General features: G+C 42.1%; 1 protein-coding gene across 1 annotated transcript in view; it reads right to left on the bottom strand.

Moving 5' to 3' along the window:
- The window catches only part of OTOA (otoancorin), a 30671-nt gene extending 6821 nt beyond the window's left edge, over positions 1 to 23850 (bottom strand). The window contains exons 1-22 of the mRNA XM_027900229.1: positions 23772 to 23850; positions 23393 to 23421; positions 23271 to 23301; positions 23150 to 23177; positions 22240 to 22327; positions 21220 to 21351; positions 19647 to 19882; positions 19356 to 19459; positions 17017 to 17123; positions 16437 to 16576; positions 13897 to 14020; positions 13326 to 13541; positions 12663 to 12830; positions 12210 to 12350; positions 11589 to 11644; positions 11091 to 11208; positions 10515 to 10588; positions 9815 to 9950; positions 8752 to 8942; positions 7219 to 7312; positions 5963 to 6092; positions 3366 to 3553 (exon numbers count right to left, since the gene is read on the bottom strand). Of these exons, the coding sequence (XP_027756030.1) occupies positions 3366 to 3553; positions 5963 to 6092; positions 7219 to 7312; positions 8752 to 8942; positions 9815 to 9950; positions 10515 to 10588; positions 11091 to 11208; positions 11589 to 11644; positions 12210 to 12350; positions 12663 to 12830; positions 13326 to 13541; positions 13897 to 14020; positions 16437 to 16576; positions 17017 to 17123; positions 19356 to 19459; positions 19647 to 19882; positions 21220 to 21351; positions 22240 to 22327; positions 23150 to 23177; positions 23271 to 23301; positions 23393 to 23421; positions 23772 to 23850 (2610 nt within the window). The remainder of the gene's footprint in view (positions 1 to 3365; positions 3554 to 5962; positions 6093 to 7218; positions 7313 to 8751; positions 8943 to 9814; positions 9951 to 10514; positions 10589 to 11090; positions 11209 to 11588; positions 11645 to 12209; positions 12351 to 12662; positions 12831 to 13325; positions 13542 to 13896; positions 14021 to 16436; positions 16577 to 17016; positions 17124 to 19355; positions 19460 to 19646; positions 19883 to 21219; positions 21352 to 22239; positions 22328 to 23149; positions 23178 to 23270; positions 23302 to 23392; positions 23422 to 23771) is intronic.
- Between the last annotated feature and the right edge of the window lie 447 nt (positions 23851 to 24297).

The raw sequence follows: 24297 nt of genomic DNA, 5'->3' as shown, positions 1-24297 counted from the left end.
TGTGACCACTCACCCTGGCTCAGCCACTGACAAGGAAAGCAGAAATCAAAGGAGGGAATTGGGTAATACAGATAAATAGCCAGTTCCTAAAGTTCTGATTTCTTGCTTTATTGTTCATACAATACTAAAATAAAAAATAATTTAAATGTGTTTGTACAGGTACAGTTAAACTTAAAAAAGCTTTGTGAAAAATGAAAGAAATAAGCAGGGCCTCTTCCAAATCACTACCAATGTATTTAAACTGACAAGCTCCCCCGCTTTTAACTTTATCTGTGGTAAAGTTGCAGTGATTGAAAAGCTGTCACAGATCAACCCTAAGGAAATTTTGATTTCAAGAAAAGGCCTGCCTGAATAAAAAATACAAAAAGTCCATCAAGAACTGAACTTTTAGAGGCCAGAACTGTCAGTTCCATTTAGTTGGCAGTGACAGAAGATGGTAGTCCGTGGTCAGTGTCTCTCCGGATGTGGCCGATTGCCTTTACAGAAAAAGACACTGGGTTTTGGCTGGAGGAAGTGACTCGAGCAAGACAGGCATAATTTAAAAAAGAAAAAAAAAACCCTTCACTTTAAATGTCTCTTGCACTTCAGCAACTCTCCTTTATGTCACTCAACATATGACAGTTTTCTAGTACGAGACTGTTGTTCTAACTTCACTTAGAAAATTAAAACTAAAAACCCAGTGCTGGGATAAGCTGGTCATTTGTGATGTCTGATTCATGGAAATATTTACTCCATTTTCAGGATAGCTACAACTTAACTTTTGTCCAAAAAATCAGAAAGGACTCGCTGAGGAGTATCTGCAGTTGCCTCCTAAAGAGTGCTTGCACCTCCAGACACTTATGAACCTGCACACCCTCCCTCAGATATGGAAGCAGGGCTCTGGAATCTGGATCTCTGGAGTGAAATACTCCTCACACAGAGTGGCAGGCTCTCTGCTCTTCACACCAAGGTGCCTATCAGGGCTCCCGAGGTGCTTTTCCCAACCGTGACCCTCGGGTTAAGGATCTGTTTAAGTGACGCGTTGCTGGACCTGCAACCTCCCGACTGAGCTTCCACAGACCTTTTGTGTCGGTTTTACGACGTCATAAAGAAACACACAAAGGATCTAAGCCTGGGAAATGTCAATCTTTTCCAAAGAAAATAGCTAGTAAAAAGCCTTAGCCCAATTTTAAAGCTCTTAATTCTCTAGCTGAAGAGGTACAAGAAACACATGCAGGAAAAAATGTCCCGCGTCTATTCCCTGATCTAGGTCATCAACTGCAGAGTTTGAAGTGCTTCATAAATAGTGTTATCTGACAGTGCTGGATAAAATCTCAGGCATATCGATATAAATAACACAACACATGGAACTGAAACACTCCTTTGTCCTCATTCACCTGGGGACCACAGATCCATACATCTGTCACTGCTGCAGAGCTGGGAGACCTTCCCCTTACAAGTGAGCTAAGCTTCTTACTTTCATTAAGACACAATCTGATATCTAGACTTCTTGAATTAGTTTGGAACAATGAGTACTATGCATTTTCTTTCAGGGGAAATCAATCAATTTAGAAGAAATTAAAGCAGGCTTAATGAAACCTTTAATCAAAGATGCCCTTTAGTTAATAACATAACAGCATCTTCTGCACATAATTTCAAAGAGCTTTGCCCATACTGTCTGATTTCTGATGCTTCACGTTCAGGCTAACACCATGTTGCATTTTGCAAATTAATATATAGGAAGTCTGCCTTAGCCTAGCAGCAATCTTACAAGCACTCACACACAGAATGTCACACCATCAAGTGCCCTACAGATCTGTGTGCCTTTGGGCTGAACAGAGCCAGAATGTGAGGGTATTAACCTTGCTGGCAATTTGCCTACAACAGATACCACTCTATAAGTACACCAATATGTTGCAGTGCTGTAAGATGTTTTAGTTCCCACTATCTCAGTGGAACAGTTTTTATTTTCTTCTAGGATTACACTTTTTCCCCTTTTCCTACACACACGTCTCTGTGCTGACAGAGGGGAGCTTTCTGAGAACGATGCATTTGATGCCTGTTGTCCTTCTGCAACAAGGCAGCGGAGACACAACTGCAGAGTCACCACCTGCTTTGGGAGTCTGGTCAGTGCCACTCCCCTTCAAGCACCTGCAGTTCTGGTGCTTTAAAAGCTGAGCTTCACTGCTAAAAATTGCCTTGTTGGCCTTACCTACCCAAAGTCCATGTTCAGCTGCTGGTTTAAGGAGATGCTGCCCAGGCCTAGGTTGTCCCCTGCTCCTGCTTTCCTCCAGAGGTCACAGCCCTCAAGATGCCCAAGCCTCTGCACTTGTACTACTTGCAGCCAACTGCACTTGCAGATGGTCCCCAACCTCATTCTGTCAGAATGATCTGATGGAACCTAAAAAGGACTTTTAAAATGTTGGATCATTCTGACAGAAGGGGATTACAGAGTGGCCATGCAGGGATGGAAGCAGAGAGCAGATAACCTCCAGCAGATGCTGGTGACAGGAAGCTGAAGACGGGCTAGGGATGGTGACCTCTGCACCTCTGGGTCTTCTGCAAGCAAAACAACTTGTCTTACTGCCCCCTGAGGCTTTTCCTCGCTGAACCAAAAGTACCTTTGGGACGTTGCCTGTTCCCTGGCAGGGCAGGCAACCACAAAGCAGCACGAGGAGGTCACCCCCAGGGACAAGTGCAACATCAACAACAGGGATGGACTGAGCTCTGACTCGTCCCCCAGCCCTCAGCAGGCCCAGGCAGGGCTGCTCAGAGCCCAGACACGGTGCTGGAGCTCTGCCCCAGACACAGCCACTGCTGACCTGCCCCCAGCACCGCCCTGTCCCCAGTGCACCCCCAGGACAGAACAGCCTAAATGCAGGGGGGGGGCTTTTTCCTCTCTAAAATTTCCCACTGATGGGTCTGGCTGTCCCTGCCTGTGACAAGAAGGTGGGAGAAGGAGCTTTATTCAGCTACCAGCAGGCTCTTTCAGCCAGTTTGGGTTTGCTCCACTGTAAGCTATATTTAACACCGATGTAGGCAGTTCAACATGCCAAGCTGAACTCTCAGCAGGGCAATCAACAGCCCCTAGTGCTGCTTGCTGATTTTTCATTTATGAAACAAAAGTGAGGAACATACAGAAAACTAATTCAAAAGTAAAAACATTTTACTTCTCCAGCTGCCAATAGCTCAGAACTACTTGCCTGTTGACTGTGAAGCAAGGGCAATAGTCTTCTATCACCATCTCCTATTATTTTTCCAATAAACCATAGATATTCTTGCAGCAGCAGTGACATTGACATAGCACAGTTATTTTAGCACTGCATAGTTCAATAACAGCAAATCAAATTACAGATTTAATTTCCCTTCACAGACAGGATAGTTACCTGCTTGGCTTTTTCCTTCAAGGCAGTAAGCTGGGAGTTGTTAAAACCTGAGACGGTCCCAAGAAGTTCCACATTTTTGTCAAAAGTCCCTTGGTCCATGCATTTCAGTTCCTGATCTGACCAAAAGACATTTGCTTCTGCTAATTTAATTATTTCATCTGAAGAAGGAGCTCTGGTTCCCAGGCAGTCTGGAAAAAAAAAAAAGTCACCCATCAAGAGTTTTCTTCAAGGAGACGGAAAAAAATAAATCAAACCAATATAGATACATAAGAGAGCAACAGACTATGAATTAACTGCAGCTGATGTGATATTGATAAATTAATTGTTTTGTAATGAAAAAATATTTACATTGTTAATGCCCTGGATATAGAACTAGAATTTGCCTAACTTGAAAGAAATTGATTATATTCTTTATACTCCAAAGGCTTGACAAGAAAATAACAGCAGGCCTACATTTCAGAACAGTTACAATGCAGGATGCCACAATAAAACTGAATTCTGGACGTGTGCAATGAGGACAACCAGTATATTGCAAATTCCTTTCAAGCCTAATTCCTTAAAGGCATCAAACCCCAGGCTTGCTCTGAGGTAGAACCACCGTTTGCTGGGGCCTTGTTTCGGTAAGAGTGAAATGCAAATCCTTGGGATGACCCTCGTGGAAGCCTCCAAACATCCACCAAAAGCTGCTGCAGCTGAATAAACTCCACGTTCCAACCGTGAACTCACCAGCAAAGTAACAGCCAGGAGAGGCTTTCGCTCTGAAATGCCCTGACAAAGATGTATGTCTTGTAAGACTGGCCTGACATTTAAACAAGGTGCAGACAGGAGCTGGATGTGTCACAGCAGCACAGCTGCTTGTTCTTTATGTCAGGCCTGTTGTTAAAATGTCAGGATCTGGAGAGAGGGCTGTTCGCTCACCACAGAACTGTTTGGACAGACAAACTGCCTTTAGAAATCTTCTTTATGGGCAGGTTCTGGCCCTATCCGTGATCAAACCAGACAGTTTCCATTGTGTGTTTTAGCAAATCCTGCTCTTTGTTGGAGTAATCTACCTCTAGCGTTGATGGAAAGCAGAAATTAGAATCCTAATGTGGTTGTTTACTGCTCTCTCTCCTGTCACTCACTGAGGAAAACCTTATTAAATAATTACCTAAACCAAATAATCCCTACATGTCTTCAGATAGGGCCATTACCAGTAAAAAGCATGAACTTCCCAGATGCTGTGCCTGAGCTAAGCCCCCCCCAATAAATAAAGCGAGGATGTACAAAGTAGAGGAGATTTATTTGCAGAGGAGGGATTTATTTGCATCAAAGGAAGCTGCAGTAGTGGGTAGAACACTGAAAAGACTGAATCTGTTGAGCAAACGAAAATGCAGTTGGGCTCCCACTGTACCAGCTGATGTTCTGCTCTCCCTTTACACCTCCCTCTTGTGCAGCTGCATTGTTTCCCTTTCCCCTGCTGCAAAAGGTCAGCTTTTCTCATGTAAATACTGCCTGTCCAGGCACAGAGCAGCTCCCTTCCCCAAGTCATGAAAACCTAAGACTTTGTGTCCTACAGAAAAATGTTGATTTTATAATTTGTAACACACCAGATACCTTGGTGTGACTACAGAGGGAAACACTAATTCAACTTCTGATTTTGCTTCCTGGATCTGCTTCAGTCTTCCTTTTGAGATAAATTTAGTTTGATGAAAAACATTATTATAACATCTCAGTGCATGTGGTGAGAAATTTGAATTCTTTCTCCAGCACTGCCACTGCTCTCTGGTAGCACATTGGACTCACAGTTCCTAAGTTTTGCCTTGCAAGTTCCATCTTGCCTCAAGCACCACCTTTGTTTTTTATCTTGATGTAGACATGGATGTAAGAACTCTGGCACTGGTAACTGCTACTGTTATTAATATTAGCTCCTAATTATTTCAGGTAAGAGAAAGAATACAGTTATTGTAATAAAGGAATACAGTCAGAGTATGTGTCTTCAAAGAAAATGATCCATTTGTCACCAGAGATTCTAACAGATTAGTGTGGTTGCTAATTAAAATACCTTTTAGATGATAACAAACTTTGTCCATTTGGACAGAAAACACACAGTGCCACCACTGTCAGATTTAGGAACAGACGAGTCACCATATGCTCATGTCTGGCAGAGGATTAACTTCGTGCAATCTTTTGGCACAAGGGTAACTTGTCACCTCCACAGGTTTGTAGTTTTTTGAGGATTTTCACTTAGATTAAGAAGGAAAGTAAAAATAAGCAAAAAAAAAGTAAAAATAAACAAATTCAAATAATTCCTCCTTTTCCTTTGTGCACTCAGAATCATTCCAGGAGATGCTCAATCACACAATCCTGTAATGAAGTTGTTTCAGCAATTAGTCAATGCATCCTACAACCATGGGCAACAGAATGAAGACTCTCACTGCTTCTGCTAAAAGTCTGACCCTCTTTAAGTTATCCAACGCTTTCCTTTTCATCATTCAGCTTCTCAGAAAGCATTTGGCGACAAAGTGAAACAAAGTCTGTTTGAATTGCCCCACCACAGCCCCAAATGGCCCCACTGGGAACCAGGCACTCTGCAGATATACCAGGCACATACTGACCAGGTGTGGGGAGAGATGAGGGGGTGTTGGCAGAGGCACTGGAGACAGACTCAAATACAGCTGATAAAAGCTCTTCAGCTGAAGAAACTGGTCCAACTGTCTTTGCTATTTGTAAAATGATGTCTGGAAACTTCAAAAGGAAAAAAAAAAAAAGAAGAAGAAATAAGTCTTCTTATTTCTTTTAAAACAAACCAATTTGCAGAGAAAGACTTGTGCAGACCTTAGCAAATCAGGGGTTAGTAACAGCACAGCCTCCTTCCTACTGTGCAGATGTTTCAGAAGAGAGTAAATTGGCTACTACTGAAAGGTCAACAGCATACATTTGAGGGGGAAAATTAGAAACAAAGCAAATTCAGAGTGATTCTCTCTCTTGTATGCTCTCTCAGTTTCTGCAACACCTGAGCACTGCCTGACTGGACTCTGTGTCCAGACCCTCCTGGAACAATGAGTTTCACTATTCTGTGCGGGCTTTATTTTGTTTGTCTTAAATCTGCCAGACAAGGATAAGAATTGAGGAGAGGGACCCAATTAAATGATGAGAAATAACTTTGACCTGTTTGCCTTCCTTAGGCTTTTTTTGACCTCTCTCCTCCACCCTGCTAGACACCTTCCTTGCCTTTGAAGAGTCCCGTTCTGTTTGGTCAATTATAAGTTTTACCTCCGGGGGAAAAGTTGCTGACTGTGCTCACATATTTCTGCTGAAGAATGAATTCCTCATTCCAGCATAGTTTACTCCTATACATAAAAATTGTAAGCTTGTAGGAAGTAAAGAGGGCAAAGAGACTCCAAAGTGCAGTGCTGAGTCCATCAGTTATCATTCGTGTGCTGTGCTGGCCCTGGGCAAAGGGCCGGGTGAGTAAATGCTAATTTGATCCATCTGATCCCATTAATAACAGGATAAGAAACGTAACTTTTATGGTTGGAAGGCAAGGGAATGGAGGAAATAAAACTGCAAGGTGTAAAGTACTAAAAATGAGTCTGTGTCACTATAAATGACCCATTTTTTTCTATGTGACAATGTACAATTATCACAGTTCAGGTGCAAATAATCCTTTATACTGACATTACCTTCGAGAAGAAATCTCAGACACTTTGATGGAGTCAAGAACATGTGGAACATTAACAAAGGGTTCCTTGCCAGGAGAATTATTTACCTAGTTTAGTATTCAGGTTATATAATTTGGATTGCACTGTGACATTCACAAAATCAAATTTTAACATCTTTTATGAATTTAAAAGTTATAATAAAAGCATACCTTTTCAGCAAGGACATCTAATTCCTCCTTTGACAGCAGAGCTATGAATGGTCCAACATCCAATGTTGTTGCTGCTGTCCAGTTGTTTGGGGAGCTGAAGAAATATTTTGAAAAATTATATTAATGAAGAATGTTTACAATCAAAATGATACTAGAACTTCAGAGGTTTTTTTTATACTTTATCATATAGGAAACACAGGCACTTCTATGCCAGTGTGATAATTCATTGTTATTAGCATCAGATTACATTTTCTCTTCTCTCTGTGATGTAAAGGGCATTAGTGGAACTCTCAATACACTCAGAGAAAGCCTTCAAATATGGCAGTGATGGAGCTCTCCCTCAATAGCCAGAGTATTTTTTGCATTGCAGTGTCCAAGCAAGGAGAAATAATTCTTTTTTTTGGAAAAAAATTTACCATTTTCTGTCAGGTTCATACGGCAGCAGCAGTAATGTGCAAAATGGTATCAAAAGAGGAGAAACATCACGCAGATCTGACAAATGTTAGTCAGCCCACTCGGTTGGTGACTTAATAAAGCACTTGGATAAGTAATTTTCAGCCTGGAAGAGTCTATAGGAGAACACAGTAACAAATCTGGTACTAGTTCATGTTCTCACAAAAAACTTTATTTGCTTTGTTGCTCCACCAGGAGGATGCTTGACTGGACAAATATTTTCAAAAAAACCAATACAAAATAAAGTAAAATCTTATTTAGCACAGTGTGCCGTGATTCAATAAAATTGATCTGTATCAAGATCAGCGCAGGGATGGGATCTGGTGGAAGATATTTCTATTCCACCACCAGGAAAACGCTGACTTAGGAGGAAGCTGAACGAGCATCTAACATGATTAGGTGGATCAAGTGACAGCCTTTGGGTCTGAAGGGATGGTTAGAAACAATGCATGGTCTCCCTTTTCAAATGCAAGATACTTCTAAGAGGCAATGCCAGAGAGCAGCAGAGTATTCTTGCCAGGCAGAGGATGGCTTTGTCCTTTGCATGACTGATCCACAGTGTGGTTCCAATAGCCCTCCTAATCGGAGCCTTTGGTGACACCCAACATGCTGCCCAGTTTTTTGCTTCAGATGGTTGAATTTATATCCCTCTGCTTCTTCTCTAGCTCTTTGCTATTGCCACAGGTGCTTGCAGCCTTCTTCACTTGGCTTCTCACACCGAGTATCCCACTTCCATCTTCCCATTCTTTGCATTCCTGGGCCATTCTTCGCCTGTAACACCCTTTTTCTTGCCAGGCCAGTGAATCTGTTCACCTGCCCCTCCTCAAATGCTGCACTTTGTCTCCTTTTCCTCTGGGACCTGAGTCATGCAGGGTGTCCCTGGGGTTGTATTTGGTTCCACACCTATCACCTTCCACCCAAGAACAGAAATGTCATTCCAGCGGACAAGCCCCCAAGCTTGGCCAGTGACAGAAGCTGCTTTGTGCTGCTTTCACTGCAGTTCATCTGGGCAAAGCAAATGCATGGTACTTGCACAGCCTGACCATCAGCAAGAGCAAGGTGGTGTATTTAATACCTTACCCATATAACTCAAGGAGTTTGTATTTAATTTCAGTCTTCTGCTCGGGGCTGAGCTGTTGGCAGAATTTGAATTGATGTAGGGCTGCTGCCATTGCCTTCAGGGACACTCTGCCTCGTAGAAAGGCTGGAGGTAAGTGGCAGATTAGATTCCCAAGTAGGTCAACATCATATTCATCAGCCACGGAGCCGTTCTGAAACGAGAAGCATTTACCCTGTTGGCAGAGCTAACCTTGGCTCTTGCCCTGCATCACTCAGCTGCATCACAACTCATTTAAGCTCTGTGACCCTTTAAGGAACAAAGACACAACAGTTTGCACTGGCAACTTAATCTACAATTTCTGCTTAGACTGCCTTATGTTTTTTGCTTTTAGCACCGCAGTTGGTGATATTTAATAAGCACTTCTCAGGGCTTTCATTATTCTTTATTCCATACTGAAGCACACCCAGAGAATGTGACCCCCCAAGACCTGCAGAGGTGGTGCAGCCCTGCCTGGCAGCACAGCCCTCACCTGGCCCCTTGCAGCAAAGGGGCCCCAAGCTCTTGCTGTCAGAAGGGTGAGCTCTGAGGGGAATCTCAAGCAGCTGCCAAAACACCAGGGATTATACAGCTGGTAGTATGTGTAGGGACAGGAATATTCACAGCTACATCAAAGAATAAGTTTCCCCTAAAAGCTGGTGAGTGCTGCAGCCCTCTGACAGCAGAAGTCCCAAATGCTCCTGGTAGCACCACCTCTCCCACGGAGCCTCCTGCGCCTCGCACAGCTCTGCAGGGCTGGCACTGCTTGGAGCCAGGGGAGCAGCTCCGGGTGCAAACTGGTCAGCTCCAGGCTGTCCTGGCCAGTTATCTATGGCCAGCAACAACATTTTCATGAGAACACTTTGCAACGTGGATGGAGTCAAGGAAAATTGTTCAGGAAGCTGTGAAAAGGTTTCCTCAGGCAGTGAACAATAACATCGAAACGCCACATGAAAAAACCCTCAAAAGAATACAGATGGACAAGGTGATGAGTGTAGGAGGTGACTGTCTCCATCCCCACTGCTGACCCCTTCCAGCCATACCCACCAGGCACTCCTGTACTTTTTGCAGGACAGCATTCCTTTTGTGACGGCCTGGATTCAACAGGTCCATTTCAACCTTCCCCAGAGTCTCAATGAAAGGGACACACAAAGGGCCTGAAACGAACTCCAGGTACTCAGGACTGCAGAAAGAATTCAAACGGTCTCAGAATGCAAACTTGACCTTCATACACCCATAAAATTTGGGATGATACAAATGTTTAGAGACAAGGCTGGACTTGAAAAATCATAAACTGGACAGGCCAGGAAAGTTGCAGTTAATCCTCACCTTACTTTACCGCCCTTTTTGTGCATTTGTTTTCCCTGAGGAAAAAAGCTGGCACTGAAAAGTTTTGCTAACTTAGAAAAGTGTCTTAAAACACACTGAAATGTTCTTAACCACACAGAGCAATATGCTTCAGCAGTACCCAGTGGTTTTGACTTACACATCCACTCTCTAAGAAACCCTAAATAAACAAGGAAAAAAAGTCTCACAACCTGGTTGGGAAAAATCCAGAATTGTGACAAAAATAGGCCACGCTAAATGACACCAAATGTTACCAAATTTCACTTGACAGAGACTTTGCCTACAGTCAGTGACTACTTTTGATAAATTACCATTTCTTTGAATCATCAGTTTTCTTAGGACTGAAGAGATTATTTTAAAAAAGTGCTCAGAACTTAAGATGCAGTAAGAGGTAACTCACGGCAGCACCAGGAAGAGGAAGGGAGGAATAGATGCATTGGAGACTTTCCAAAACTTCCAAGCCAAACAATTCACCTAAAAGCAACAAAAATTTAGGAACTTAAACATCTGGCAATTTTGAGGAAGAATAAAAACACGGCTTGTTTATTGCAGCATGTAAATCAGCACACATAAAACTGTGCATATTATCTTCAGAGAGCATTTTTCTTTGGCTTTTTTTAGAGTTTTCTTTTTGTAGACATCAGAGATGAAGCATCCTATATTTGGGTGCATGAGAGCATTTGTGTGCTTTCAAAACTTCTATATATTTCCAAACAGATTACTCATGAATTAACAAGTCAGAAGGGCTGTAGGAATTTTCTTGCAATTTGTTAGTGGCAAATGAAATTGTCAGAATGAAGTACGATAACAGAAAAATTCACACATAAAAGATCTACATAAAATATGCTATCAGACAAGTTGACATAGACAAGATAAAAAAAAAAAAAGAAAAGAAAATTGAATGGACTAAATTCTAATTTGCCTAGTTTGGATACTGGGTAGTTTGTTTATACAGACAAAGTCTTTTTGGTTTTACCTGATATGGAGAAAGCAGATGAAGATTCATTTCAAAGAATTTAAAATTGTTTAAAAATATGTCTGTGCCCATACTTTCAATGAGTTGACAAGTTACTCCTTTCACAAGCTGTCCTGTGCTGATAGGAAAAGCAAATTTCAATCTTTTGAATATTTAAGCAGGATCCAGTCCTTGCTCCCCACAACCCTGCCCCAAGATACAGTTCCTTGGCCACCTCTCTTTCCTGTGTCTTGCAATTGAAAGGCTAAATTGAAAGTAAAACTGCAAACAAATAAAAAAATATCAACTAAGCCTTAAAATAGCCAAACCTCTGCAATGCTTTGATCCCAATTTTGGGTTTGGAGACCCTTTCTAACGAGGAAGGTGAATTATCCTGAGGTATCTGGGAATGACTAAACTCAAGCCAGCACAAAATAACCACGTGTGGTTTATCTTGAAGCTGCTCTCATGACAAAACTACTCTTAAACCCCATTTCAAAGGAGATCATAAATCCATACCTCAGCAGGTCAACAGGATGGCTTTTCTTAGACAGGAATTCGTACAGATACAAAGCCTGAAAGAAAACCCACCATACTTCAAGTTAAATTTAGTTAATCCAGTTGTAAGACACAAGGACTACTGCAAGGTTTATGTACTCTTAGCTCTCTTCAGTGCTCTACAGGCACTTCTGTGACCCAGCCTGGCCAAGCACAAGAGGTTTGGCATCCAGAGCTGAATTTCTTCCTCACAAGAAAAGATGTGGCTGACTGGGATGATAAACTCGTCCATGGCCCACAACCACTGAATAACTTAGGTTTGAGGGGACTTCTGGAGTTCATCTGATCCAAACTTTAGTCTCTCTGGACAGGGTCAAAGAGCTGATTGTATATGCAAGTGTCTGTTACACTATACTGGAAAGAGAAAATTTACATGGCAGATTCCTGGGGACTTTAAACTCAGCATATTAATGCTTCCCTTTCCATAGCTGTGTCTCATAATGCTGCCCAGGCTCTGAAATCCCTCTGATTGTTTGTGTCAGGACATCTTTGAGGCAGTTCCTTCCTTTCACCTATGTTCCTTTTCCAGTTTTTCCATCATACTAAATTGCAGGGGAATGGGAACTGCATAAGAATTTTTACCTGGCTTCTTCTTAGTTCTTTTTCTTTCATCATTGAAGAACTATATCCAGTCTGTTTCCATAAACCAGAGAGAGATACTTCCTTAAAGAAAGCTCCTTGTATCTCTTTGACTGAGGAAGAAAAGTCTCCAGATGCAGCTATCTAAAAAGAGGAACAAGAGATACATGGCATTGCAGAACTGATGCTTAGATTTACAGGATTTGCCCTTCTTTCTATTCTGGGTAATATTTCTCTTAAGAGGATAAAGGAAAAACATGACAGTATTAAAAATGCTGCGGAAATAAGCGAGAGGGAGCCTTCCAAATACACGTGGTGTCCAGAAAAACCTCTGGAAACGTTAATCTTTGAGCTAAAGCACACATCCAGTGGCAACATGTTAAATCACACTCTGCATGGCTGTTGACTGTGCTGCTGTGCAGAGAGAACCTGCTACACACTGGAGTTCACAATCACCTTCCTGAGGATCCCTTGCTGCTGGGCAGGAGATAAGTCAGCCAAGTGCTGGGATGTGGTGCCTCCAATAAGCTGGGAGAGCTCCCCTGGGTCCATGCTGTGCAGGGACTGGGTGCTGATGCCCGTCACCAAAGCACCCATCTGACTGAGGTTATGGAAGGATAACACCTGCAGAGAGAACAGCACACACAGGGAGTGTTCTGGCTGGAGAACAGCGCATGTATTTAAAAGCAAAAGTCAGTAAATAAATCAAAACTTTTACTGTTGAACACTTAATACATTTCTTGCCTGGGGATGCACTTTCTGTGTCTGTCCAGAGAGCAAATGTGTGAAGCTTCTCAGAAGTTCCTTTTTCTGAAATTTCAGCAGGACCCTGATTCCTTCTATTACTGTATATTTGAATAGACAGTTTGGGACCTCTGAGGGTGCAAACTCTGCTCAGGGCAGTGACAGACACAAAATAATATACACAACTGCCAAATACAAGCATTCCTTCCCTCTGTTACACTAGAGAATTACTTTGGGAGGTTCAGTCTTGAATGCTTTTATTTGACTGAAACACATTTTTCAGAGCACTAACTTTTCAAAATCTATGGTTATTGTTGAGAAAAAGCCATTTCACTTTTGAAAACAGGAGGCAGCAAAGCTGTTATCACAAGGTACCTTTTCATAAGAGAGATATTTACTGGATAAAATCATAACTTGGCTCTTTGCCCAGCCAGAGACTTGGTTTAGTGTTGCAATAGCATTGTGCACTGCTTCAGGTGACAGAGATTCCAGCTGACTCGAAGTTAGTCCGACCACAGCATCTGACAGACACCCAAGGGTATCATTCAGTGTCTGGTTCTGCATGGCAATGTTCAGCAGTTGGGATTTGAGCTAAAGCAAACAAAAAGAGCAGATGGGAAATAAAAACCTGCCAAGAACCAATTTCCACTATCACCCAAAACACTAACTGGAGTGTCTGGAATAGGCATTGGCAAATATTCCGGGAGCACGCACTTCGTAAAATTTCAAAAATAGAACCACAGTTGTGAAAGGGACATGGAACAGCAGGGAACAGAATGACAAAAGAATGAGCACCCAAAATGGACTTCTATTCTTTGCATTCTCGAGAACTTTCCCTTATTTCTCAGACCACAGGGATTTTTCACTCTTTTCTTATCAAGAAGAAAGTCCCTCCTCCTCTGTTTTCAGAATTAGGTTGGGCAAGAAGAATAAATACCACACCCACCTTGTGAACCTCAGCCTGGAAACCTCTCAGCTGGTTGCATTTCATCATTTGATGAAGTAAAGCCCGGGCCACAGCTGCATCCACCTGCTCCAGGTCATCATAAAAGCAAACCAATAAACCCAGCCTGTGGAGAAGAGACACATTAACTGACTTCTGACACAAGAGGTGTGACCCTTAGGAAAGGGAAACACAGAATGTTGCACCCTACTCGTGCTCAGAACTGGAGTCGTTTCTGTCTGTCGCTTGTGCCTTCAACCACAATCTTTAAAACTTACCCAGCTTTTTACTGGGGGGTAAAACACATGCACTGGCCTCTGCGTTCAGCTGAACTCTTCCTGGATTGCTTGTGCTGCTGAAAACCTAACTCTCCTGGTTCCATTTGTGCATGGTTGGATTCTCCTAGTTAACAACTTGGCAGTATAACATTGAAAAGGATGGAGGACTATTAAAAAAATCTCTGGAAGTGGCTGCTGAGTTCTTATCTGGATTGACTGGATGTTTTGAGTTCTAAATCCCACCTGGATTTCACAGGCAACATAACCCATTCATGTCTCAGAGCCCAGCTAGAGCATTCCATGGCCTCTTCATCGTTTCAGGTTTAAACACAGCCTGCTGTGCTCCACATCAAACACATGACTGGCTGATGGATGGAGACCTGAACAGTTTAACAGCAGTCAGGAGAAGCCATGCCAGGATTCCCTGCCTCAGCAGTGCCAGCACTGCAGCCTGCAAGGCCATGCTGGGAACCAGATGTGGAGCTCATGCTCCCTCACAGGACCCATTCTGTAATATTTGAGTCAACACTTCCATTAACCTCTGTAAGGTACAACCACAGCCACAGCTGGTGGAGAGAAGCAGCTACACCACCAGGGGGAAGAGCCTGTTGGAGGTGGCCTTTTGACTCAGGCCTGGGGTTTATTTAGTGCCACTGCCTACAGCCCTGCAAAGAAAGAGCTTAGAATTGCAGATCACTCTTGCTGGACTTTGAACTTTATAGTGATGATGATGAACTTGAATCAGTTCCCTGCCCCTGTAAAATCTTAGTCTTTGCTTTCATAATTTGCACAGAACAAGAACCTCCAAGATGTGGCAGAAGCCCAGCTTTCCTGCTGCAGTCCCTGGTTTTTAGCCATTCAGAGAAGCATAGGCAGAGTCTGGGCCATAATGTCCAAACCAACACTGGACATTGCTGCAGCACTGTCACAAACTCAGGGAAATTCTGCACAAGCAAACAAAGGCTTTTATTTCCTCTGATCCCTCAACAACAATCTGCTAGAGATATAACAATATACTGCTTCCACAGCCCATCTGAATTCATGGGACATCATCAAACCAACATATAAATCAAAGAAACATCTCTAAGAGCATTTTTATAACAAATAATTACCTTCCAATGCATTACTGCACACCCACCAAGAGCTCTTTATCTCCTTTGGGATTAGCAGCAATGAATAACACTACTTCTTAAAAGTAAAAGCGCATTTAAATCATCAGTACGGTTAAAATGAGTAATATAAACTAAGTGTGTTGTAAAAATGGAATACATTAAGGATTATGGAGCATGACATTTCCCTCATCTGTGAGAATGTGGCAGCTCTCGTGAGTGACAAAATCACTCCTAAGATTTCTGACACCGAAATGGAGAGCGTGGGCATAACTCTCCCGTCACTCCCACCCCCGGCAGTGAGTGACGCTGCAGGGAGCCAGAGCTGCACTGCACACAGACAGGAGCTCGGAAGACATAAAGGATGTTCTCCATTAGTTTAAAACTCCAAGGGATCCCCCGAGGAGGCTGCAAATAACTTCAGACAGCGGTGTCTTGGGACTAAACACCTGCACTGATAGGACAGCGTGAATGCGGATGTGGAGTGCGGCGCTTCCTCGCAGCAGCTCACGCTCACGGCCTGTTTGTAAGAGCAGTTTGTTTTGGGTTTTTATTGAAGTTAGTTCAGTGCTGGTTTGACAGGCCTGAAAATGCAGTTTCCTGCTTACACACCCAACGGTAACACACATTTGGGCACGGCTCATGCCTGCCCTGCAGGACAAAGAGGGCAGCAGGGCAGGCTTCACAGCTCCTCACTTGGTGACCTCTCTGGTGGCAACCACCTCAGTTAAAAACCACCCGCAGTCCTGGCAGGCATGAGCTCAGATTTCCTCCTCCAATCCCAACTGTAACATGATTTCCACAGAACAACTCCACCTTCTGTGATCCAAACAGCCAAGACAACCCATGTCCCTCTATCCCAGTTCATTTTACTGCTGCCCTGTACGACGTGACGGGTCCCAAAGACACTGCTGTGCCTTCTTACTGATACTACAGGCACCTCCTCACTGTGCAGCAGGAGACAAAGCATTAGCTAATTAGGCAAACCTCCAAAAAATCATAAAGTAGCAATTCTTCACTGTTGCTAAACAGGGCTGGATTCCAGCCTAGATTTTCCTGCTGGAAGGGAAAAGCTATGCCATATTGTTTATTGCTCCTCTCTTTTCTCTTTACTTATTTGTTCCATCCATAAAAAAAAAAAGAAAAGCGGTCTTGCCTGTAGATAGTTGAAGTGTTCCTCATATCAAACCCTGATGAGTTTATCCTCTCCAGGAAAGCCTGTGCAAGCTCTGGTGTGATGTCATACACCGTGTCCAGCTGCTTTGTCGCATTGTCGTAGCTGATGAACAGTCTGATCTGAGCAGCACAAACAGAACCACGCAGCAGCATTGGGAAACAATTGCATCCAACAACATCTATGCTTGACACACTAAATTAATTGACCCCATTCATGTTGTAGAGAAAGAAGGAATTTGGATAACATGGTGTTTTTGAAGACAAAGCTGAGTGAGTGATTCGAGCGATTCTCTGCCAAACTGTCAAATAATTTCAGGGCTTCTATCACTGGTCCCTTTCAGCAGAAGCCACAGAATACTGATACAGATAAATAATTCTATGTTAACTACAGGCACTTTAAAATTCCAGATATAAAAGAATATTTGCAAATAATTCATTTATATTTTCCCTTTAATTAAAATATATAAAGTTTTTTCATGTTTTAGTTTGCATTTGTGTTCATATTGTTCGTAGCTGACATCACTTTGTAATGACATATCCAACCACACTTTGTTACTTACTTCATTGAGACTAATTTTCAGAATTTCTTCTAATGGGAGGTGGACCATGTATCTTCCCAAAATCCATAAGCTTTCTGCACTGACCCAAGAAGCTGATTCATTGAAGTCTGTTTTGTACAAATAAGTGCTCATTACAATGTTAAGAAAGTTATTGCTTTTCAAATACCAATATATTGTTACTGGTAAACAATCAAAAAAAAATAACTGCAAATCAGAAATATCCTAAAAGCAGAGAGGGTCAGGTTCCCTCCATTGGCTACATTTTAGCACTACATTTTTATGAGCCCATACATTTTTTGATGAAAATGAAATAGTATTTCAAATGTCTCAAATTTTCTTGTATGAAAACATTAATGTTTTATGTCGTTGAAATAGAAAATGGATAAAGTGTGGGACAGGAAAAATTTAAGCAGTAATTTTAAATATGGAGCAGTATTTTTTAAAATCAAGTTTCCCTAATCAATTATATTATTTAAGAACATCAGGAAGGCATGATACTTTGTAACTCTTTATATATATCATATAATATTATTGATGATGCCACTTATTTCAGCAATATGCAATAGCAATAACAGAGAAAATGAAAAATGATTCAAATACCTCTATGGAAATAGGTTGGCAAAAAATACAGAATAGTGCATAACAGTTAAAAAAAATGACATTCATTTAGTAACATTCTCCCAAGGATTGAAAATGAAGTCAAGATCCAAATATCCCTGAGAAAAAAAAGTATTTATGGCCTCTGAGCCACAGACTGTTTTCTCCAAGGTATCATAATTTGGATGGCTCAGCGTGTGATAGCTCTGAACACATTCCTTGGCAGTGCTGATATCCACATCTCTGTTAGAATAAAATCATCAGGGCACTTTGAAGAGTTTTCAGTATCTGTAAAAACATCACCCTTTATCTATCAGAAGCTGAAGGACCCCGTTTAGTGCTTTTTTTGAAAACGCAGATCTAAGCTCCTTAACTGAGACAAGATGATGCTCCCAGCAGACCTGTCAGGCCCCTGGTTTTTAAAGTGATATTACTTTCCATTACCAGGAATATTACCAGAGTTGAAAGACTTGACAGAAGAGTTAAAGAAAAACAAGCACAATTTAAGGATGTTGATCGTGCCCTTTGGCAGAACAGGTACTGACCATGGTAGGTGTGATCCCCAAAAAATGACCCCTTTCCCAGGTGATCCCAGTGCCACCCACATAGAAAGTGAATAAATCAGACTCTTCTGCCCTCCGTGCTTTGGCCTGTGGTGTGGATTCCCCACTCCTGCACTGCTTTGGGCAGGTGAAGCAGCAACCAGGAGGCAAGAAAGGCACATTAATTCTCAGCCCCTCCCGAGCTGGGTGATCTTCCACAGCCTGAGGGTTCACCAAAGCTCCACACACAGTCCAAGGTGGCACTGGGGGATTTTCCCAGGACTGCTGAGTGTCACCAGGCAAGTTCTGCATCATTGTTTTCCCAGCAGTGTCACGAACTTCCTCCCTACCACTTCATGGCTTACCCTGAGATTTTGAAACAGCTGAAGAGCCAGGGGACAAATTTAGCTCCACGGAAGCAAATGAGCATTTTGGCCTTGATTTCCAGGGAAAGAGGAAGAACACACACATCCAGAAGTCTAAAATGCTCCCAGGACAGCTCTGCTGGGATGTTCAGTGAAAGCCAAGCAGCGGCTCTGATGGGTCAGTGCTGCTGCAGAGCCCCCTTGTGAAGCCTGTCCTGCCCTGGCACAGCTGTGGCACAGCTGCTCAAGGCACATTAACCAGGCAAACAGATGGGGTAAAATGCACACAATCAGGATTAATTAATTGTGTTTTGATCCAGTCCCTTTTCTGACCGAGTCAGTGCCGTGTGCTTTCACAACATCCTGCATTTCTTTTGTTTTTTAGCAGTGCATTGGCTAATGTATCCTGAGCCAGAGCTATTTTTCCAGTTTGAATAGGTGTTCAGAGGTGAACAACCCACCTTGGCAGAGCACCTGACCACTGTATTCTGTTTCAATCTTAGAAAAAGTACAGAGAGAAAAAATCAGAGTATTAGAAGAGTACAGCTCTGTGCAGAAGAGATGAAGAGTCCATTGGCTGGACTCAGTGATCTTAGAGGTCCTTTCCAACCTTAACAATTGTAGGATTCTATTCTATAAGAACAAACACCTTTGGAGAACTATTTGTCGTGACTAACAAACACATTAAATTTACTATATTCTGGAGAAAAGGTGTTCTAGACAGCTGATCTTAAACAGACCTGTGTTAAATTTGGGAAACAATTCAACACAATGGATAGGCCTTTGCTGACCTTTTTATGAGAAGCAAGGAGAAAATACTTTGCACATAACATACCACTCCTGTTGTAGGATTTCTGTAGAATCTGCTTCATCCAGCCATACAGAGCTCTCTGAGTATTTGCTGAGGTTTTGTCATAGAGGTCCTTGAATAATGATGATCTAAGTGATACAAGGCCATGTTAGTTCACTAACGAGTTAACTCTTTATTAAAAATAAAAAAAAAAAAACACATGGAAAAATTACTTTATAAACAGTGACACATAAGCAGAAAGCTGTTTGTGGAAAACAGACTGAGACCAGCAAATATGACAGAGCATTAACTGTGTCTGAAAAACAAGGAGCTTACAGGTTTCTGAAGGCATCCTCCAGCAGAACGTTTGGGAGGCTCCCAATGACATCAGGTTGGAGATAGTTCACTGCTGACACGTGCAAAACCTGGCCCAGGATATCCACACAGTCCAAAGCACTCAGAGCCAGGAAACATTTATCCAGTGTGACAAGGAACAAGGTCCTGTTTACTCCTGGGCTTTGAAAAATTCTCTCTCTAGTCTCGTCCCAATCAAGGATAATATTTCCCGTCTCCTGCAAGCAACAAAGGGTTATAAGAACATCTCTTTGATTAATTCCAGACATTGTTCATTTTGAGGCCTGACAGAGAGCATTCTACAAAGAACATGGTGCTGTTCTCATGAAAAATTCCTGCAAAATACTCTGTTTGCATTACTTCAAATAATTCCTTTCTGACATTGGGCAGAGACCAGTTTGAGTTTTTTTTTTACAAAATCAAAATGAAAACCAGAAAAATAACCAAAATGGCTGAAATCATAGTGTCTGCTCCTTTAAAAAGGATTAGTTACTTGGAAAACGAAGGGATATTGGAACTGAATAGGTATTATTTCTTACGTAATTTAATACACAGACATCTCTAGAACAGACCTTTCCCATGCAGTATCTCTTGCAGCTGTTACTGCAAACATCCCTTCCAGAAGATGTATCAGACAATGTCCTGGGCATTCCCTGGCCACAGGTGCCATCCCACAAGTCGACGTGTCCAGGACAGCCTGTTCAGAGCTGACAGTCCTGGTGATTTCCAGTTTATTGACAGGGCTCCCGCTCTGCCACCCTGGCTCCTGGTGCTCAGTGCACACCTGATCCGGGTGCTTTGGCAGCAGGAGCTGCCCCTCTGTTGTTTGAACAGTGGATTATGCAGTGTTTGCTCTGGGCAGTCACCTCAGCTGTCTGAGGAGGAGCTTTCCCTTTCTCCCAGGTCCATCTCCACCCTCTCAGTGTGATGCCCACGCTGGAGGCCCTTCCAGGGGCAGCAGGGAAGATCCAAGTGCTCTCACACCTCAGGCTGTGATCCCACCTGCACTGGAGATCCCCTGTGCAGGGACAGTCCTCCCTGGGAGGCACCCACCGACTCTGAGCCAGGCTTTTGAGATGGGTCACACAGAACACACCACAGAGACCAGCAAACCATGTCATGCTGCCTCCCCTCCAAACTCTCCAACAGTTTGCTCTCATGTTCCTATAACTATTCACAAAAATTACTAATTTCACCTTCTTTAGTCATCTTGGCTCTCTTTCCAGGCACTTTTAAGGAGAACACACTCCCTGAGAATAACTGGTCATACCTACCTTAGATATCAGAGCAGGAAGGTGAATCATTCTCTGCAGATTTGTTTCTCTCTACTGATGGCAGTGAAAACCCAAAGGATGACTTGCCCTTGGCAGCAGACTTTTAAACAATAAGAATCAAATGAAGTAAGTCTAACCTAAGGAGAGGGGCTCCTGGAATCTAATCTGAGCCAGGTGAGGAACTGCACAGCGTGCCCTGTGAGCCCCCCAGTCTGTCCCTCTCCCATTTACCCAAACCACTGACTGCAGCTTTTCCTTGTCACAAGTGCAAAGGGACTTACAAGGTGCTCCTTCCTGCTGTTGAAGAGATACTTCATTGCAGTTTGGAACTGCTGCTGATCCAGTTGTTGAAATTCAGACAGCAGCTGCCTAGGCTGGTATAAAAGGTTCCTCAGGTAACTTTGTATGGACATCTGAAGCACAGAAAAATAAGCATAACAAACATGGAACTCAAACTGTTGTTCAAGGGGCACCTTCTACTCCCTGAAAATCCTGTGCTCAAGGAGAACTAAGTGCTTGGCTCCTGGACTGTCTGTGTTACCAATGACCAGAATAACTATTCTCCACACAAACTGGAAACAAAAATAATCTAAATGTACTCTGAAAGACAGTTTTTTTCAAATCCTCTACAAGGAGCCTTTTAACAAAGATGCCTCAGTTTCTCGTAAAACAGGATTAATAAAACTTTTCTGCCTCACACAGCAGAGTTGTGAAAAGGAAAGTTTTAAAGAGCTAAAAAAAAATTTAAAAAAAATCAGGTACTGTGTGCATATTATTATTACTTAAAAAAGGGAAGGAAATGTGCAATTTGATGGGAGGAAAAGTCTGTAGCAGGTCATAAGCCAAAAAAATTCTCTCTCCCATCAACCTGCATTACCAGCTCACAATCTCATGTCTGTTGTGAAAAATCCAAGGGGAATCATAACACTGGAACAGAAAGAACTGTAAGGCTCATTAGCAGCAGACTGGAGTCAAATCCCTTCCGATTCCTGACAGAATTATTTCAGAATTGGTTTGCAATTTGCGTTGCAGTTCGTTGCTACCTTTGGTTAACTTGCACTGCCACCAACAAATACTGACAGAGGAAAACCAAAAAGATTGTTATTGTTTTCTCTGCCTTGCAAATTCCTGCAAACTTAGGGGAAAAAGACAACCAAAAGACCTATTCTCATTTAGCTGCTAGACTTTAGATGTGTTAGCTACCTCTATTATTGACTGCCTAGTTTTGGATACAGGGATAGGTTGCTTTTTCAATTCTTTTTTTAAGATAAAAATTTTCATGCATTTTAAACGTCACCAACCTGGAGGCTGCTAAGAGTAAACACAACTTCCTGGGCATGAAAATATGCCATGACTTTTGTGAGCATATCTGCTGTCCAGACATTGGAACTGTAACAGAAAACAGGACCAAAAATGGCAGTAAAATAATAGGTAAAATAGCAGATTACAAGAGTAAAAAAGAAAAACAAGCAGTGCTACTAACACCATAATGACACAAGTATTCAGCTTTTTGGCCTAACCAGAGTAACAGCTGATCTATTTAATGCAACGAAAATTCATGGTTCGATGAAGAATGGAATTAATTAGTTATGTTTTTTTTCACTTAATTCCAAAACCACCCACAATAATCTCAATTTTCTGGGTTTTGCCATTAGTACCATCTCCAGGATGTGCTTCCTGGTCTGCTGCCTTTCCCTCAGCAGAGTCATTCATTTCAGGGTCTCCTTCCCACAGCCTCTGATTTCCACAAAATACAGAGGAGTGGAGTGGCCTTTGAGGCTTATCCAGCTCTTTCCAATTGAGGCAAAATTAGCAAATAATTCAGAAGTCACCGGGAGCTGGAGGATGGGGGGATTGGGACTGAAAGAGAGAGGTGGACAGAAAGCTGGAACTGCACCTAATTTCCTTAAGCAGCCATTCTGACTCGTATGAACAAAGTGAATTATCACAACTTTGAAAACTGCAGCGGGTATTTATCCTCAGCTTCATTCTATGCGTGTTGGGGAGGGGTTTGTTCAGGGTTTTTTGGTGAAAAATAGCTTTTTCCATGTCAAGAGGAAATACTCCTCTCCCAGGAGATCTAAATCAAAGTCATCAGATGTGCCAATTTCATTCCATCCATAATATCCCAGTTTCTGTGGAAATGAAACAGATCATATCAGAAGTGCAAGATAATATTGAAAAATCAAGCTGGTGAGAGTAATACATTACCTTTGAAAATTAAGTATATCAAGGAGGGCTGCACATGAAAAACGGAACATAAAAAGTTCTGGTTAGATACTGAGGTTTAATTCATTTTAGAAGTGTAAGTGGCAACGACTTTGTACATTACCATTCAGATATTTCCCAGTTATTACTTCCTCCTATGGAAAAAATGGCAAATATATGTAATAAATTATTATTTTTAGATTATAATATAAAATGTTAGAAGAAAGATCGAATAAAAATACTAACCAGAGCTTTGTGTAATAATGGAGGCAAATCTGTAAAAGATTATCCCGTTACTAGAAGTTAATTTAATGTTTTATCATTCATGTTACACAAAAATACATGTACTGTACACAGTGATCAAAACTGTATATACATACATAATTTATTTACAAGCACTTAATGCAGTTTTGATTCAATTAATTTACAGAAAAATAGTGAAAACAAAAGGCTATTAAATAATAATCAGTCTTGGTGAAATTCTTTGCTGGTGTAGCTCCACGAATTTGAATTCAAGAGAGCAGAGACTTTGGTCTTGGTTACTAAACAGTGCTGCACCTAATTTATCACACAGCTTTTTCCATCCACACAAAATACACTCCTCAGTCGGGAGTTCTGGTCTTACCTTCAGAGCTCTGACTGTGAGCAATCCCAGCATGATTCACTGATATCAACAAGAAACAAATCTTCAAAAGCCTGGACATTTCTTCTGGTGTTTATTAGAATCAAAAGACATTTGGATTGAAAAGGAAAAATAGAAAGGAGAGAGTCAAAAGGCAATATTCAACCCAAAATTTCATAGCTATAAATCAGAGACAGCCTATGCTGTGGAGTGCAGATAGAGATCAGAACGATCTAAAAACGTTTGCTACCAAGTTTTTAATTTAGATCTTTTTCCAGGATAGAGATATTTTTTAATGCAAACACATGCCAAGCGTGCATGTGCAGCCAGATTTATTTCCCTTTTACCAAGTGGTTTGTTTAATTTTCTTTCTGGTAGCACCATTTATTTACCAAGTCATCCCTTGCCATCCCTGCTGCCCTGGGCTGAGCGGCAGAAAGATCTCTGAAGGACAAACCAGCTGGAAGGGCAGTAAGGGGATACCCAGGGCTTCTCACTGGGGTGTCACTGGTTCTCATCAGAGAAGACT

The sequence above is a fragment of the Empidonax traillii genome, unplaced genomic scaffold (assembly GCF_003031625.1).
Source record: "Empidonax traillii isolate 1590-97213 ecotype Southwest subspecies unplaced genomic scaffold, ASM303162v1 scaffold715:size483424, whole genome shotgun sequence".
NCBI classification, from domain to species: domain Eukaryota; kingdom Metazoa; phylum Chordata; class Aves; order Passeriformes; family Tyrannidae; genus Empidonax; species Empidonax traillii.
This window is presented reverse-complemented; position numbering and strand designations above follow the sequence as displayed.